This window comes from Accipiter gentilis, chromosome 2 (assembly GCF_929443795.1).
Source record: "Accipiter gentilis chromosome 2, bAccGen1.1, whole genome shotgun sequence".
Lineage (NCBI taxonomy): Eukaryota > Metazoa > Chordata > Aves > Accipitriformes > Accipitridae > Astur > Astur gentilis.
Genome location: NC_064881.1, coordinates 26326412 through 26343265, shown reverse-complemented (window position 1 = coordinate 26343265; position 16854 = coordinate 26326412). Strand labels below are relative to the sequence as shown.

Here is a 16854-nt window from a genome sequence, read left to right as displayed (position 1 = left end):
TTTGATGAGTCAATGGTACAAATGAACAGAATAATGAAAATGCAAATTCTAAATACATTGGACATGAGTTCATGGGTAACGGGTGTGTAATATTTTCTGATATTTGAGGTACTGTCTTTTTGATAATAGGGCTGTAATAGAAGTCTTTCTTGTACAGATTTACACTTGAGATTCATATGGATTTAATCTGAAATCATCTACATGCATCACATGAAAAATGAAGTAGAATAATCTTTGGAAGAAACAGTGTATGTCCATGTATAAAACATTTTTATAGTTTTCCAGTTTGTCATTTGATATTCGGTTTCTAGATTTTTTGTTTTTCTCTGGATGGGAAAGTCTTCAAAACTGATGTCACATGGCATTTAAATGACAGATAACTCTTGAGCTCACAATGTGTTGTAGCAGTTACTGTCATGTGCCCAGGAGAAGAGCGAAGTGACAAGCCCTGAGGTGTCATTTAGTGCTGCATTAAAAAGATAGGCAAGCGATGAATCAAAGGCTTGCTAGGCCATTAGGGTATTACTTTTATAAATGAAGCTCAGACAGCATTTAAAATGGGAATTAATATCTTCAGAACTAGGGTTTCTTAATAGCTTGCTGTGGACAAACATATTAGCTTTGTTTATCTGTAGATATGAAAAATAGTGTATATATTAGCTACAGGGAAAGGCTTCCCCATACACCATGCTCCACACTGCTGGCTGTTTAATATTTGATATATTAAAACATATTTATATGCTGGAGTTTGGGCAGTGATTGTAAAGTCAGGCAGATTTAGTGCCTAAAATAGTTTATAGCCTCAGAGAATAGTGTCAGTATAAAAATAACCATTTTTTCTTAGTTCTTTACCCACAGTATCTTTTTTTTTTCTTGTGAAATCAAACTTGAGATAAAGTAAGAAAAACAATCACAATCTTTTTGAGCTTGTATCTATTCTATTCCAAATCTCCATGCTAATGGGGAACACAGGAACAGAGATGTACAAGTTTTGGACCTGTGAAATATATTTTCCAATATATCTCTACTGCTCTATAGATAAATATAACAAGATGTAACTGAGACTATCATAATGAATATGCACCATGGTATATCCTACAGTGGCAACTTTTAGTTTAAAAGTCATTATAATCATATGTAGTTTAACTCTATTACTCATGACTTGTTAAAATTTTGCAATGGTGTTTCATTTTTCCAAGTGCACTGAAATATATGTTTCTACTTGGCTAATGTATACTGAAATACAGAATTATTTGGGACTCTCTCCTTCAATGGTGGGGGCTGAAAATGTTTAAAAAAATTATATCCAATGTCAGTAGGATAACAAAGCTAACTGGAGCTGGTATGAATGTTCACTTGCCTTTACACTCCTTCATCTTACTCTGACCACTGGCCAAGGAACTGAAGTTGGCCTAATATCCACCTTGCAGTCACAACTACAATGCTGTGCAGCCTGAAGAGAAAGAGCAAGCACCCAGGGTTATCTTTCTGCACTCTCAGTAGCTAGTTACAATAACATTGAGATGCTCAAGGCAAGTCTGCTCCCAAAAGCAAAGAGGGACTAAGTAATTGTTGCCTAATTGGAGAATTCTAATTATATGCAAAGGAAAAGGGATGGGAACTAAGACAGTAGTAAGTCCTACCTGCACTGCTCTCAAACAACACGTCTTGAACTGCTTTAAACCTCAGTTTCAACTGCACTAAGTTATTTGGGTCAGTTTAAATTCAGGATGCCCTGGAGACAATCATGACTCGTGATGGAAATTGTTATGAATAATGGGGCTATTTGACTACAAGTAGAAAATATGTTCCCTGTTAAATCATTGTCACCCCAGGCAAGAATATTATTCTCCCAGCTCCTTCCTGTGACCTTCTCCCTTCCCCCCTTATTCATTTGCTCCAAGTGCTGCTCTGTCTTTACCATGTTTAATAGCTCCCCTGATGGTTACAAGTTGCATTGCAGGAGGTGGAAATGACTATTCATAGTCCTTTTGCCTTTGCCTTTTGGACTTAGGCTTTGACTAAGTCCAGAGGGGCAGTCCGATGCTGAATAGTTTGTGGGTTTGGGTTTTGGTTTTGGTTTGTTTGTTGTTTTTTTTTTTACATAACCCCTATCCAAAAGACAAAGGGAGAAAGAGATACTAAGAAACAGCCACTCCCTACATAATACATGTTCTCTGACATAGTCCCACTATCATTTACAAGTACTACTCTGGAAGTGCTCTACCGTATGCTCATTATCTGTGATCCCAGAAGGAAGATATACCATTAGATGACAGTGTTTTGTTTATTTCCCTGTTACAATGTAATTCACACCCCTTCAAGCTCAACATGGAACAAAATATGGAAATTCCTGGAAATCTTTATGGAGACTCAATGGCATCTGATAACTAAAGGATGTATTTATTCTTCATGCATTGCATTATTGACACAAATAGAGAGAAGCAGTAAACTCTTCCAAAACTATTTATTAACTGTGGATTCTTGAAATTTTAGAAATTGTAACAAATTCACTTCCCAGACCTCCTATCTTAAACAGTAGAGGTTGAATACCACATGTAAAACACTCTTTGGTCTATTGATACTGACCAGCCTTTATTGGTAGAATCAAATACTGTTAATTTAAAACTATTTGAAAATGGTTCAGTAAATATTGTGGCAAACTTAGTACAATTATTAATATAGGACTAGACTTGTTAATATTCTTAACTATGATGTAGGAAACAGAAGTCTAGGTGGAAAATTTGCCTTTCACAAGGTCTGAAAAGCAAAAGAAAGTTTCATTTTAAATATGTGAGTTAATGCCAGACAAAGAAATATTTCATTCTAATGATCCTGGGTTAGAACTCTAACTTTCATAAAACAAAGAAAAGAATTGAAAAATAATGTGAGACATGTCACAGTACAATAGTTATAGTACAGTAACATCTTCTCTCTTTCATGTCTTTCCATCTTAAGCCTACGATTTTTTAAAATTCTATTAATTATTCCATTATGCATGCAGAATGAAAGCCTTTACAGAGTTCCTCCTGTGCATCACTTCCAGTGCTGAGGTTAGCTACAGAAGCTGTGGATTATTCATATGAGATAATGTTGAGATCAGCTTTGCATATAGAAGGGCAGATTCAGGTATCAAAAGCATTCATCACCAGCACAGTCAAGCTTATCAAACCTGTTACAACAGCACATTGAGAATCTGCTTTACTATAAAAAGAACTGCATCCAAGAAAAAATATTGTCATGAAAACATTTCATCTGGAAACCACATAATTATAAATGATAGGATAAGCTGTTCTCATTTCTGAAAGCACATTATTTCACATTAATTTTTGAAAGACATGATTTTTCTACACAGTTATACTGAATAAAAGAGCAAGAGCATTTAGTTTTCATATTTCCGGATTAAGAATCAGAAAGACATGAAAAGACTCTGTCAGCTAAGCACATAGTTTTAGTTGTGACTGTTTCCATGCTTTCAATCAAACATTTATTTTACAAACATCAGCATGGCTCCATACATCATGAAGACATCTACTGCCAAGTGTTTCCCCTTTCATATATACTTGAGAGAAAGTTTATTTCTTTGTGTCAACAAAGGAAATACTTGAAAAATTGAAACGCTGTCAACTATGTCCTCAAAGTTCTGTAACTATATATATGTAAATTTTTTTTGTTAAATTCAACTTTTTAATATTATTACTATTAGTATAATAGTGCTTAGAATTCCAGATCAAGTGCCAGCAGTGGAAAATAACTGTCTACCCTCAAAAAAACTTACAGAATATAGGAAAAGACTTAATGTTGAGCATTTTCCTGTTCCAGTATACAACTATTAGGCCACCATATAGGCCTTTTGTTATTTATACTGCTCTTTCAACAAGAAACTACCTACTGTAGGTGGCACCTGTTTCACTTGAGTCCAGCCATCTAAAAGTTAGATGTTCAGCATAAGCTGCTGATCTGGAATACTTCTCTTGTCAGTGGAACAGGAACACCCTTCTGGAGGATGATTTTTCCCATCCCTAGGTGGTGAAAATGAGAACATCCTGGATGTGACTCTCTCCAAGTGACCAGAATCTTTCTCCTGATGTGAATGATAGTCTCATTATATGACAGGTTGACTACAGACAGAATCTGTACAAAAGACTCGTAGAAAGATAAGCTGAACCAAGTCTTAGATGAATAAAAATAGACAAAATTAATACCATTTCCAGCTCCGAAATTTTTATAGAAATGATCCCGTTGGCTTTGATTTGTGTTTGCCTCACAGAGTGCCATAATTCTACTGCCAAAACTTCTAGTTGTGTCTAATACCCTATAATAAAAGATGAAAAGATGATTTTTAGAAGGGAATAACAAAAAAGTGAAATCAGTCTATAACACGAGTGTGTTTTTTTTTATTTTTTAGACCTACAAAAATCAAAAAGTTCTAATACCTAAGCAACCAAGTACACTTGTAAGGGAATTATACAGTGAAATAAATAAGGGCATCCTATTTTGACAAGGATAGCATAACACCCATATCATCCTCATTAGAATTTCAGTTATGGTGATTCAGAAATGGACATCTACAAATAATCAGCAGGGGTCTGATTACAAGAACTTGGATGACTAAGTTCCCTGTGAGGTTCGTCCTAAATACGTAGTCCTCAGTTTGTGAAGTTTACCACAGCAAGGATATTTTCCTTGTGGAACTATGTCTTGATGCAAACATTTTTAGTCAGGTTTACTTCAGCTTCAAGTCAAAAGTTGCACGCAAGCCTGGCCAATGAGTTATGGTACTTGAACCCTACACTAACCATGTGCATCAGTTAAAAGAGATTATGCTTATGGTGTCTTACTGTAAGAGTATCATATATTATATATAACAGTAATGGTTTCCTTGTTTAAAAATTGGAAAGCTGCCTTTGCTATCACATTATCCTTATGATACATTATTAAGCATTACCTTGTAAAATTCAAATTCAGTGAAAATGTCTTTCAAGTGCAGAGTCCTCCACTTGTGTTATTTCTGTCACTATGCTTATGGTTTCAAAGGTCTTTTTTCCCTTTCTTCTCTTCATAGGAAATGATCTGTTTCTAGTTGCAGTGCATGAACTGGGACATGCCCTGGGCTTGGAGCACTCTAATGATCCCACTGCAATCATGGCTCCATTTTACCAGTATATGGAAACTGACAACTTCAAACTACCTAATGATGATTTACAGGGCATCCAAAAGATATACGGTATGTCATGCTCTAATTAAGTAACATAAGTTTTTGCTTTAAAATACATTTGAGATCCTCCTGTCCCTACAACCTCTCAGAAAGAGTTTTCTAATGTAGTCTCTGCCAGTTGTTGTGCCAGGGGCCTTCTTGTGAGTAGGCCAAAGATTGTGATGAAGCTCTTTTACTTTGTTTCTCACTGTTCACAACTTGCATTCAAATTTGCACTCAGCTGGAATAGTAATTTTAAATGTTTTAGAAAGCCATAAATAAAATACCTGCAAAAGGATCCCAAGCTATGAAAATATTAAGAAAAGCAGGCCTTTAACCATAACAAGCTTATTTCCACAGTAGTCCAAGTGCATGTAACTGGTTGAATTGATTGCTTCCCAGTTTATTAGTTATAATACTAAATAGTTCCCTGGGTGTACAAAATATGTGGTCCCCAAAATACCCTTTCTTGAGATAAATATAGCAAACTGATCTCAAAAGTATGTTATTACCAGCCCAAGACTTTCAGCTACCTAGGGGAAAAAAGGCCCACTTCTTTAAAATATTTTGTTTAGGTTTTTTGTGGCCTGATATAAAAGACACATGTAAAGTAAATAAATTCTGCATGTACTAAATTCAATTTGACAAGGCAAGGTAATTGAAAATTAAAAAATAAAAAGGAAGCCAAAACAATAATTTTATTCTGATTATGGATTGAATGTAACACTGACTCCCGTATTACTGTTCCTTACATTTCCAAAGACATGGTTTTGGTTTTGGCTTTAAAGACTTTGATTCTGTTCGTATATTTTAAATAGTCTTTTTTTTCTTTAAAAATATATTTTATTTTTCTCTCCTACAGTAAAAAATCTGTGGTATCTGTATGTTAATGCTATGTATCCAGTACATCTCATTTGGAATTGCCTTGCTTAATATTCCCTAATTAATTCTGTATTAGATTCAACTTTGTACTCACAATTATTTTCAGTTTAAAAGTTTGTCAGGTTTATATTAAATATTATCAAGGCCATTTCTTGTTTATCTTTACTCCTAGAAAGGACAGCTATGATCATGTGGAATTACTGTACTGCTAACTAGAACTCTGCAGCATCCGTGGTGGTTTATATTAACCAGCTTTTTAAAATATATTAACAAGCACTGATACATATTTTCATAAAGCTTAAATAGCAATTTCAAAATGATTGGCTAATCAAGTTTTGTTTGGGTTTTTTTCCTGTGTGATTAGCTGGAAGGAAGGTTGTTTCTCATGACCTCATAAGTTGGTAGTCTAGACTTAAGGGCTAGACAAGAATACTTTGCTGAAAACTAACTGCTAAGCTCTAACAGCTGTGGGCTATACATTAAGAGAAATGTGTTACCTCTGGGAAGTAATATCTGACATCACCACCAAATGGCATATGAAAACTTTGGCTTGGGGTTAAAAACTTTCCAACATGAGCTACTGCAAACTGATTCCTTTGCTCCCTTTAAAATCAAGAGGTGATCTGGAATCATATGCCTCAATAAAAATGTCACACCTATTAAAATAATTACTTTGGTCTGCAGTATTCCTTGAAACACCATTATTAACTGTAAATGATAAATGTCACAAGCCTTAAAATTGTGAATGAAATAAATGCTTTATTAAATTGTATGAGAACCATTTGGTGAGTTTAATGTTTCCTTACATAGTCCATCTTGTTCTTTAAAAAGTATCAGAAATTCAAATGCCATTTATGCAGTTTTAGAGTTGTCTCATTATTCAAAAGTCTTTCTGAAGCTGGTCATGCAAATGACACTTATTTTTTAAAGTCAAATTTGATTATGTATTTAAATGGTTTGGAGAGAGGCCTAAATAGAATGAGCAAAAGTAAAGTGTTCATCTTGCTTCCAGAAATCTTACTGATCCAACTGAAACTTATCTTTTTGTACATGCAAAATGTAAGTAAACAAAGTAATATGTGTAGAAAGGGAAAAGCATCTTCAGTACACCCGTTGCAAGTCATTCAGTATGCCATTAAAGTTATGAACAGCATCTGTATAGGATGGTCTTTTGACTTTGAGGTAGAGAAATCATGAGTGGGATAGTTACTTCACCTGTCATCAAACTTTGTATATTATGACAGAAAATGTATTTGAAAGAAGAAAAATGTTTAAAAACCACTGCACGGAGTTTTAGTTTTTCACTTTGCTTCTTTTTAATCCATTTATCCTCAGAATAATTCCTTTAATTAGCAGGTATCTAGCTTTGTAAGACTCACTGCAAAATAAAAATTAAAATAAGAAGTAATTAATTGCAGAATATTGCAGAAAACATGTGAATTATGTTTTTTGTTTATATGGATGCCTAGGATTTGAAGTCCAATTTCAAGAGCTCCTATACGTAGCAAGAGGCTTTGGGAAAAGCTGGGAATGTCCTTTCACTAATGCACATGACATTACTTGGCCTACAAATTGGGTCAGTAGGAAATACATATACACATGTGAATCGATGAGTAGAAGTTAAAAATATGGGTTGAAAATCCATTGATTGCTGATGATGTTATTAGGAACAGGTTTTTTGTTTTCCTTTATTTTTACAATAGACAATGATTCTGGTTTAACAGTTCTTACTCAGTTGGCAAAGTATGTGCTATGAATTACTTCTCATCTGAAATGATGGTGGACTATGGATCCTTTACAGGTTTTATTGGAACGTTGTTCAAATAAGGAAGGGAGATTCTGGATAGTGAAAAGTAATTGTTTTCTTCATTCGTGCTTTGGTTTTATGGTAGTCATTCATTATACCTTTAATAAAACATGAAAGGTGTGTTAGGTCACTTTTTCCATTCCCCTTCCACTGTAGGATTTGCACTGCGTACAGCAGGTTTTTGTTGTGTTTTTTCTTCTTTGAGTGCCACTGGTGGGCATGTAAATTACATCCTGCTGCTATATTTTTAAAGGTCCACCTGACAGGATCCCACCACCAACAAGACCTCTGCCAACAGTGCCCCCACATCGTTCAATCCCTCCAGCAGACCCGCGGAAGAATGACAGGCAACCTAAACCTCCCCGGCCACCCACTGGTGACAAACCTTCCTATCCCGGAGCCAAGCCTAACATCTGTGATGGGAACTTCAACACTCTGGCTATTCTTCGCCGGGAAATGTTTGTTTTCAAGGTAGGAGGCTGTGAATTTTTCAATGTTACATCAAATGTCTACATTTCTCCTTTTTTTTTTTTTTAAGCAAACACTCATTCATCATGACTCCGCTTTCCCAGCCTGCTCACAGTTAGAAAGTTCAAGAATGAAATTAAAAAATAAACATACACGTGGCTTAAATGTCTAGCAGAGGACTGCTGTAATGTTCTGTTTTGGGAAAACAGCCGTATCAGCAAAAGCTGTAATGCTTCAAAATGTAAGGGTAAATAAATGCTGCATGTTATGGAGAGATAAAAAGTATAAATCAACTCATGAATCATAGGAGTGATTTTGTTGGGAATACAGCCACATGCAGACATACAGTAGATATTGTGTCTTCAATGCTTTCTTTTTTTTTTTCCATGAAGCTATAATTTTAACTTTACAATTAGATCTGTCATTTACAAAGGAAGTTTGTCATTGTGTTGTGGTTGCATTGAAACCACAACATCTAAGTAAAGGTCTTTGCCACAGAAATCTTATTGTAAATGTGTCATTGTTTATTTCCATTCATCTTCTTTCTCTGAGCTGAAAATGTGGTATATACAACAAATTGAAATAAACAAACTGAACTGAAAGGCAATCTCTTGATAGAAGGACTTTGCTAAGACTCATGGACATCAAAGCTATCTTAAGAGGATGATCTGCAGTATGGTTTCCAGAAGACATTGAATGTTGAAGAATAATTACAGAATAATTATTATTCAGTCTCTTAAATCATAAACCAGTTTGCTGACAGGAAGTGCTGTGCAGATGTTCCAGAAACGAGCAACAGGATAAACTATCATTTTGAACTACTGGTATGTCAATTTTGCTTAAACAACAGGAAGCGTGGGATCTTTGTTTGTAAATATATGATAGGATTCTTTTTAACTTCAACATTATAGGTAGAGAAGAAGGGCCTTTCACATGAACAGATAACACTTTTCCCTTCAGCAATAGTGTAAGTACAAGGAAAGTGCAATGAAATTGTCCCAAAACATGAAGCTCCCAGTTCAATGCCTTTTGTTGTACTTTCTAATAAGACCCATTTCTACCTTATATGTTTTCTTTTTATGTAATCTATCACTCCAGGTAAATCTTATTAGCAATGCTGTGCTAACTAGCCTTTCACTTTCTTTAGCATACCTGAAAAAATATGTACAAATAGCTTTACATGGATTCATTCAAAATTACTGAGCTACCTTCACAACCCAATGGGCAGGAAATATTTTTTCCCATAAACAGCTAAGGATTTTGCCAGCTCTGGAGCTGTCAGCCCTTTCCATTTGAATAGATGGTATATCTTCAAACACTGGGAGGTCCTGAACCATCAGTCTTTTTATGACTAAAACTCAAAGGTTAAGGAATAATCTAATTTTCTAACTTGACATTAAACAGGATATTAAAATACCTACTTCAATCTCATGTCATCCACCTCAAGAGCAATAGATCATATTCTCATTTATTTTAGACATAAATCAATAAATAGTGAAATGCTATCCCACTAATACAAAATTTCCTGTCTAGCCAGGTCTGTGTTCCTGGATAAATAGATTCACCACCATTACTAATCTCTCTTACCTATTCTGATTGGAAATACAAATAAAGTTTTCTCCAAAAAATGTTTACTGCTTACTGCCTTAACACTACATATTTACTACACAGATTATATGCTTACTAGTGTGCAAACTGTGGGTTTTGTTCCAAAATGAAAACTCAATTCATGGTCTACACCCTAATGAGGAAACACAATAAAACTTTGCCAGAGAAAAATGTCCAGTAACAGAGTGTTTACATATTTCATGTTTAGAGTCTGACTCTCCAAAATAAAGTTGCTGCAGTCATAAAAACAATGTGTTGGGAAGGGAAGAGAGATGACCTTTGTGCAGATAAATTTCTTTAAGGATCCCACAGTTTCCCTTTTCTCCTCAGGGTACCTGGGAACATGGCAAGGCATGACTTGGGTTAGCATGCTAAGCAATTGAGTTTACTTAAGTATACAAATCTTGACTTTGTAGTCTGAGTGTCTTTGAATGCCTGAGTTAGTAGGCCTTAACTTTCTGGTTTGTACATTAATGTGCTAATGAAGATTTTTGTCTGCTAAAGGAGTTTCATTACGTGTTTGAGATTTTTTTTGGGGGGGGGGAGCGCTTTTTGGTGTTTGAGAAGGAATATGAAAGGAGGAGAAAAGGGGAGAAAATTAGAAAAGTCAGAGGTTGTTAGTAATTTTCAACTTACTTTGCAGAATCTCAGGGGGGGCAGGTTATAAGGAAAAGCTCGGCATGTCAGGCTGTAGCAGGAGCAGGACAGGAATTAGTTCTCAGGAGTTATAAACAGGAATGGGAACTGAATACAGGGAAAGCATCCAGCAATGGAGGAAGTGGAGCTGGAGATTCTGTGGTCTGACACAACAAAAAAACCAAACCTCTTTGCCCTTGCCCCTCAATGCTAGTACAAGGATAGACTGGGAAGGCATGAGTGATGGGCTGAGAGCCAAGTACAGAGAGGTGGAGAAGAAGAGGGGATTGATGGCAGTACTGTACCAGGTGGAAGCAATTAAAGAAGAATTATGACCTTCATTGGAAGAATTATTGCTAGATAGTTCCCAGATGAGTTAAATTAATAAAGTTGGAGGCTAATCAAATGATATCCTTTTCTTTCTTTGTCTTTATCCACAGGTCTGTAATGATTGTGTAGTGGCAGATTTTACTGCCTTCTGAATGGCATGTATGTTATGTACCAATTTCAAATTGAAAATAGCCACTTTTTTATCTCATGGGCCAGTCTCAAACTCAGGAGTTCAATTTGTTTAAATAATCCTTGAAATTGCTTGGGAACTTAGCCACAGCGTTGAAGAATGTGAGCCCTTTTCAATAATTAAATTCTAATTTAAACATAAAACTGAAGCATGAAAGAACAGTTTGAGATACACTGTGGATTTTTGTAGAAGATGACAAGCAATATTAATTTCAAGAAGATTGTTTTCTCTTGGCTGTTGAGCTATTAGTATACTTAAGAGTATCAGAATATTAGAAACAATTTCTATGCAGTCAAATTGATGAGCTTTGTCTGTGGTTTTAAACCTATCTGGCATTCTCAAATGGATATATCCAGAGTAAAACTAAATAACTGTAAACTTAAAGGGAAAATAGAATTTACACTTATCCATCCCCTTTTATTGTTTTGCCATCACCTTGACAAAGTAACAATGGTAGCAACACTTGACAAAAATTGTAGGGTTATAGAAATGAAATAGAGGAACTGTTCTTGATCTAACATGAACAGTAAACACAAAGGTAAAGCAATCAACTAGTAAAAGATTCCCCAAAGATGACCAAATAAAATTAGAATAAATTGTTTTAGTAGAAATGATTGGATTTTAAGGAAAACAAAATTATTTTTCATCAAATATGCATGGATTACTGAGATATAAATGTATCGTCCTAAAAGGACTTCTTCCTGAATTCTTTACATTAGATGCCCCTAAAATGCCCCTGCTAGCTATAAGGCTTGGGGACACAGTATACTATAGAAGAAAAACATTAGTTAAAATCAATGTATTGTAACTATTTGATTCAGTTGTCATCAACTGATATTTTAAAATGTATGAAGTTTGTCTTAATTTAATCCAGTTTTTTAATTACTGCTATTATTTACTACATGCTTAAACTGGTATAAGCAGCCATCAGGACAGAAGAATTTCTATGACAAAATTCATGAGTGCCAAGTTTTTATCTTGAGAATCCAGTTAGCTTCTGTATTTATGCTAAATACAATTAGTATTTAGCTGTCACTCTCATTTCCAATCTTTTCTCCATCTATTTTCTCCCTCTGTTTAGTTAGAACTCCCCTGGGACACAAAAAATGGCTGAAAATGGAGAAAAAAGAAATTGGTCTTCCTTTTCTGGGAAAGTTGTTCAGAGTGGTATGACATCGTCTGCCTTTAATGGAAAAATCTCTCAGCCATTGTATACAGCAATATGTGGTATCCAACAATATCTTCTCCTTAAAGTCTCTTGAGAGTACCTCCAGGGCTACTACATCATGAAAAGGAACCCCATTGTCTAAGGGCACCAGAAAAGAACCATTAGTGAAGAAGTTTACAGCATATATTTCCACTTTCTTCCAGTGTTCTGTGCAATTTACACTGCTTTTCCAGTCTTCTGTAGCAAAACAGTTCTGAAGATAATCTAGGATGTCCTATCAATAAAGGTACTTGTGTTAACACCTTCTGAATCTTTTACACAGTTAAAAAAATGTTCAAGGGAGCCAATGGTTGCACAGAATGAATGACGTCTCAAAAGATACAGATCAAGTAACACGGCTTATTCTCTTATTTTTGAGGCATGTATAGCTTGTGTTTGACTCTACGTGCTGATTGTTCCTTGGCAACAAAATTACCTCTAGCTCTGCTTCCACAATCTCTGTTACTACTGTTAATATCCTTTTTCCTTATGTCCTTTTCAGTTTCACAGATTTTAACAAACTCTATAGTTTTTTGAACAGGTTACATCTAGAAAAGTAAGCACTAAATGTGTGGAACTTGTTCTGCGTAATCAGCAAGGTGGAGGGACAGGTCACTGCTCTTTGTTTATGTGGCACAGGTTTTTGCTTTACAGAACATCTCATAAAGGTTGCACTGGTCCTTTCTTTGTTTAATGCTAAATCCTTAAGAAACAAATGAATGGATCCTATATAATCTATAATAGGTTTAGTATTCATGTTGGAAAACTTAACTCACTCCTTGAAGAACAGCATTTTTAACCACTGTCATATACAAGGGTGTTTGTTGAAATGTAATGTAAATATAAGAGAAAGAAGCTTGTCCATCAGACAAATAGCTTTTACAGCTCACAGAAATGTCTTCTGAAATTTTAACATTACAGATGGTAGAATATGGAACCAATTTTAGGAAGGCCTTAACAGGCTGTGTTTTACTATTTTATAGTAATTTCTCCACAACTTGCAGAAATTTGTTTTCTGACTCTTCATCTGCTAAGAACCATTGTAAAAACATTTATGACGTTCTGAACAAGCCAAGCCAATTAGGCTGTCATTACCCTTTGGCATTAGTTTATACTGCAGTTGCTTTCATACATAAGTGTATAGATGCCATTTAATACCCCTTTCAGAATTGTGTATTTATATAGAGCATGCTGTTAAACACAAAAGGAAAAAACCACATTGTTTCTTGATATGTGCTAAACACATGAGGAATTTTTAAAGCAGTTTAGCATTGGCTATTTAATCATAACTGGTAGGTCTAATAAAAAATCTGTGAGATAGAGGCAAAATACTAATAATAAAAAGTAGAGACAAAGAAACAGCTATAGTATGAGACTTGACTCCACCATATTTGGAAGCACACATTTTTTTCAAAGCACTCCTGGTCTGTTCGTGTAGCTGGTTTTTGTCGCGTGATGCTGTGGAAGTCTGGGCTGTCAGTTGCAGCCTGGGAATGTTCAGCAGAGGATGCTGTGGAAGTAGACACTTCGGGATCTGAGAGGGAAAACCACTTCACATCTCAACTGTAAAAGACTGGGAACAGGAGGTCAGGTAGCTAAGTCTGCAGAGAGCAGGCTTCTTTCCCCCTACTTATATCATTATGTTAGGAAGAATAATCTGGTGGAATTTGCCATTTTTTAACTCATCAGGGAAGATTGCTGCTTTAATTCAGGTAATTCAAGTTATATGTGAAAAGAAGAAGAAAAGCAGCAAAAGCTCAGTGGGGACTTCAATGGATCACAGTACACCAAGCCTATTGGAAATGTACAGGCTGGATGTTTTGTGGCACAAAACCAAATTGTAGGATGTCAAGAAGGAAAAAAGCAGGGACATGCAGTGTGCTTCTAAGGTAGGGAAGGGTTTTAGCTAACACATTTCACAGATTTAAAATGGAAAGCACAGTCTGTTCATCACTGTATGGAAAGTAGGTAGTATATTCCATGCAGCTGCAGAAGTATTTAGACAAGAATCTAATCACCTGGGTAATAGTTGTACCAGAATAGTTCAGTTAAAAAGCCTTCCACCCTCTCACCTTTTAAAAAATTGTCTTGGACTTTATGATATAGTTTTATGTCCATTAGAAAGATGGCAACTCAGTCATAGCTTTACTTATTATCTAGCACCTAGCACCTATTAATCTACAGGTGTATTTGTACACATATAAATATTATGTATAGAAAGTTCTAAAAAATCATAACTATATTAGTAGGGGTTTATTTACAAAAGCATCAGTGTAGTGGATATACATGTTATTGAAACTTGTAAGCAATTTGAACTGATTAACAGTCTGTACTATCCGGCTAGTAAAATTCCTATTATTCATTTACTAGCCCATTAAAAAGTATAATGTTAGAATGTGTGACACAGTACCTTCAGCAGGCTTCAGATTTGTCAGAAGAAAGAGTACTATTTTTTTTCCAAAAGGCTGTGTTTTCATTGGCAAACAATGTGGTGTAAAAGGATTTGATCGGTAGCAGAGCAGATGGTACTGAGCACCTCTCATGTCCATCATATGTGCTTTGCTTTTAATTAGATACAGTCTGTTCTCTGAGGCCAGACAGTTCCACCATACATGTGGTTCAGATTTTTCTGAAGGGCAGCTGTTAGACACTGGCGTTTTTGACTGTGGACCCCTTGAGAATGTACCACACAAGTATTTCATCTAATGCAAGTGGAGTTACCATCTTGTTAAGATGTAATTGCTCACACCATCTTGACCCAAATAAACCCTCACATGCAAAATACTTATTATTATTTCTCCTCATACCATTTTTTTTGCATGACATGAGGGTACCTGTTGCTTGACTACCTCCGTACTGCAAATTTGGATGATGTGCATTGCAATACAGTCCAGGGAGAAGAGGTAGTCTTAACAGCTGTGCCAAGACATCAACTTGACCTTACACACTAATATCCTTCTGAATTTTCCTTTCCTTGAGAGAAAAACAAGGCAGAATACCTTGTTTAAATTCAATTTAAACATAAGAAAAACCTTTTTCTTTTTAAACCCTTACAGATTAAACACTGGAACAGGTTGTCCAGAGAGGTTGTGGAGTCTCCATCTTTGGGGATACTCAGGAGCTGACTGGACATAGACCTGCTCAACTGGCTGTAGCTGGCTCTGCTTTGAGCAAAAGAGGGGACTGGATCTCCAGAGGTGCTTTCCAACCTCAACCCTTCTGTGATTTTGTGTAGCAATTGAAATATGAGCACTAAAAAGGCATAGCCTTCCAAAATGTTTCTGTGTTACCTGTTTTCCCCTCTTTCCTCCAAAAGAGGGTTCAAGTATTTCTTCATACTCCCCTGAAACCTCCAGAGGTCCCTTCCAACCTCAGCCATTCCGTGATTCTGTGGATCCACTGAAATTTGACTGTTTTGCCTACTCATTTCCCAGTAGCATTTGATCCATCATCTCTTTTGGGATATGGCCCTCACAGGCAATAGCTGGTGAGATTTGGTCAGGAGGCTGTTTTGTGACTTCTGTATTGAGCTCAGAAGAAGACACCAGGTAGACGAGATTGGGGTGTGTGGCTGCTGCTCACAAAGCACTAACAAGGGGACTGCAGGGGAGGGAACGTCCACCCATTCCAGCTGTGGGAGGCAGATCCTCTGCTGCCTCCTTCCCCTGTCTCAGCTTTCAGGGGAAATCACCCTCCCTTCTAAGGTTAGGCTCTGGGCTAAACCACTTTATTCAAAGACTGACCCAGTCCTGTTTCTGTGAGACTCCCACCATCTTATGGTACTTAATAATGAGCCTTTAAAACCTACAAGGTGCACTCCCTACCCCAGAGAGTCCTCACAGATTAAAATGAGGTACTAAAGAGTCTTCAAGAGTTTTCACAATGGGGTGGAGGGACTAAGTTTAACAGAAATACTCAAGTACTTGTGTGAACCTGTATACAAATGAGGTGATAGGATTTGGGACAATATTTGTAAAGGTTTGGACAGTTAAATGTGAATCTTAACAATTTCTTATTTCTGACTTAGTTTTAACCTAATAAATACTGAAAAATGTGAGACTAAGTATTTGTAAATCATAGGCCCAAATTCCAAGAATTAGTCATTCTTTAGAAGTGGGTTTTTTGTTGTTTTTTTTTGAAGAGTGGAATTGGTGAAAACTGAAGAGGTCTGTTACTCTCTTTATAAAAAAGGATACATTGGGTCAAATTTTTATATATTCTTAGGAAAGTACTTGTAACAGTACTGAATAAAAAATAGAATTATGACTTCTTGATCAAAAAAAAAAAAAAAAAAAAATCCACAGGATCCTCCAACAAATGACAGCATGCTTACATGGTGTTACTTGTGTATTTAGAATTGCCATTTTTCTTATCAAATATAACCATTCCTTTTTTCTCCCCATATGTCAAGAGGTTGTCCTGAAATCTAGCTGACCATTAACTTCATTGTCCTTTTGACCAGAACAAGTTTTACATACTATCAAATGCAAGAAATACAGAACAATTGTAGTTCTGCATAGCACTAATAA

The 16854-nt window shown here is 35.8% G+C and overlaps 1 protein-coding gene across 3 annotated transcripts in view; it reads left to right on the top strand.

The window, feature by feature from the left end:
• Window positions 1-16854, top strand: part of MMP16 (matrix metallopeptidase 16) — a 181037-nt gene that overhangs the window by 127041 nt on the left and 37142 nt on the right. For all 3 annotated transcript variants that reach the window (XM_049819192.1, XM_049819181.1, XM_049819203.1), the window contains 2 exons: window positions 5066-5227; window positions 8140-8357. In XM_049819192.1, the coding sequence (XP_049675149.1) occupies window positions 5066-5227; window positions 8140-8357 (380 nt within the window). The remainder of the gene's footprint in view (window positions 1-5065; window positions 5228-8139; window positions 8358-16854) is intronic.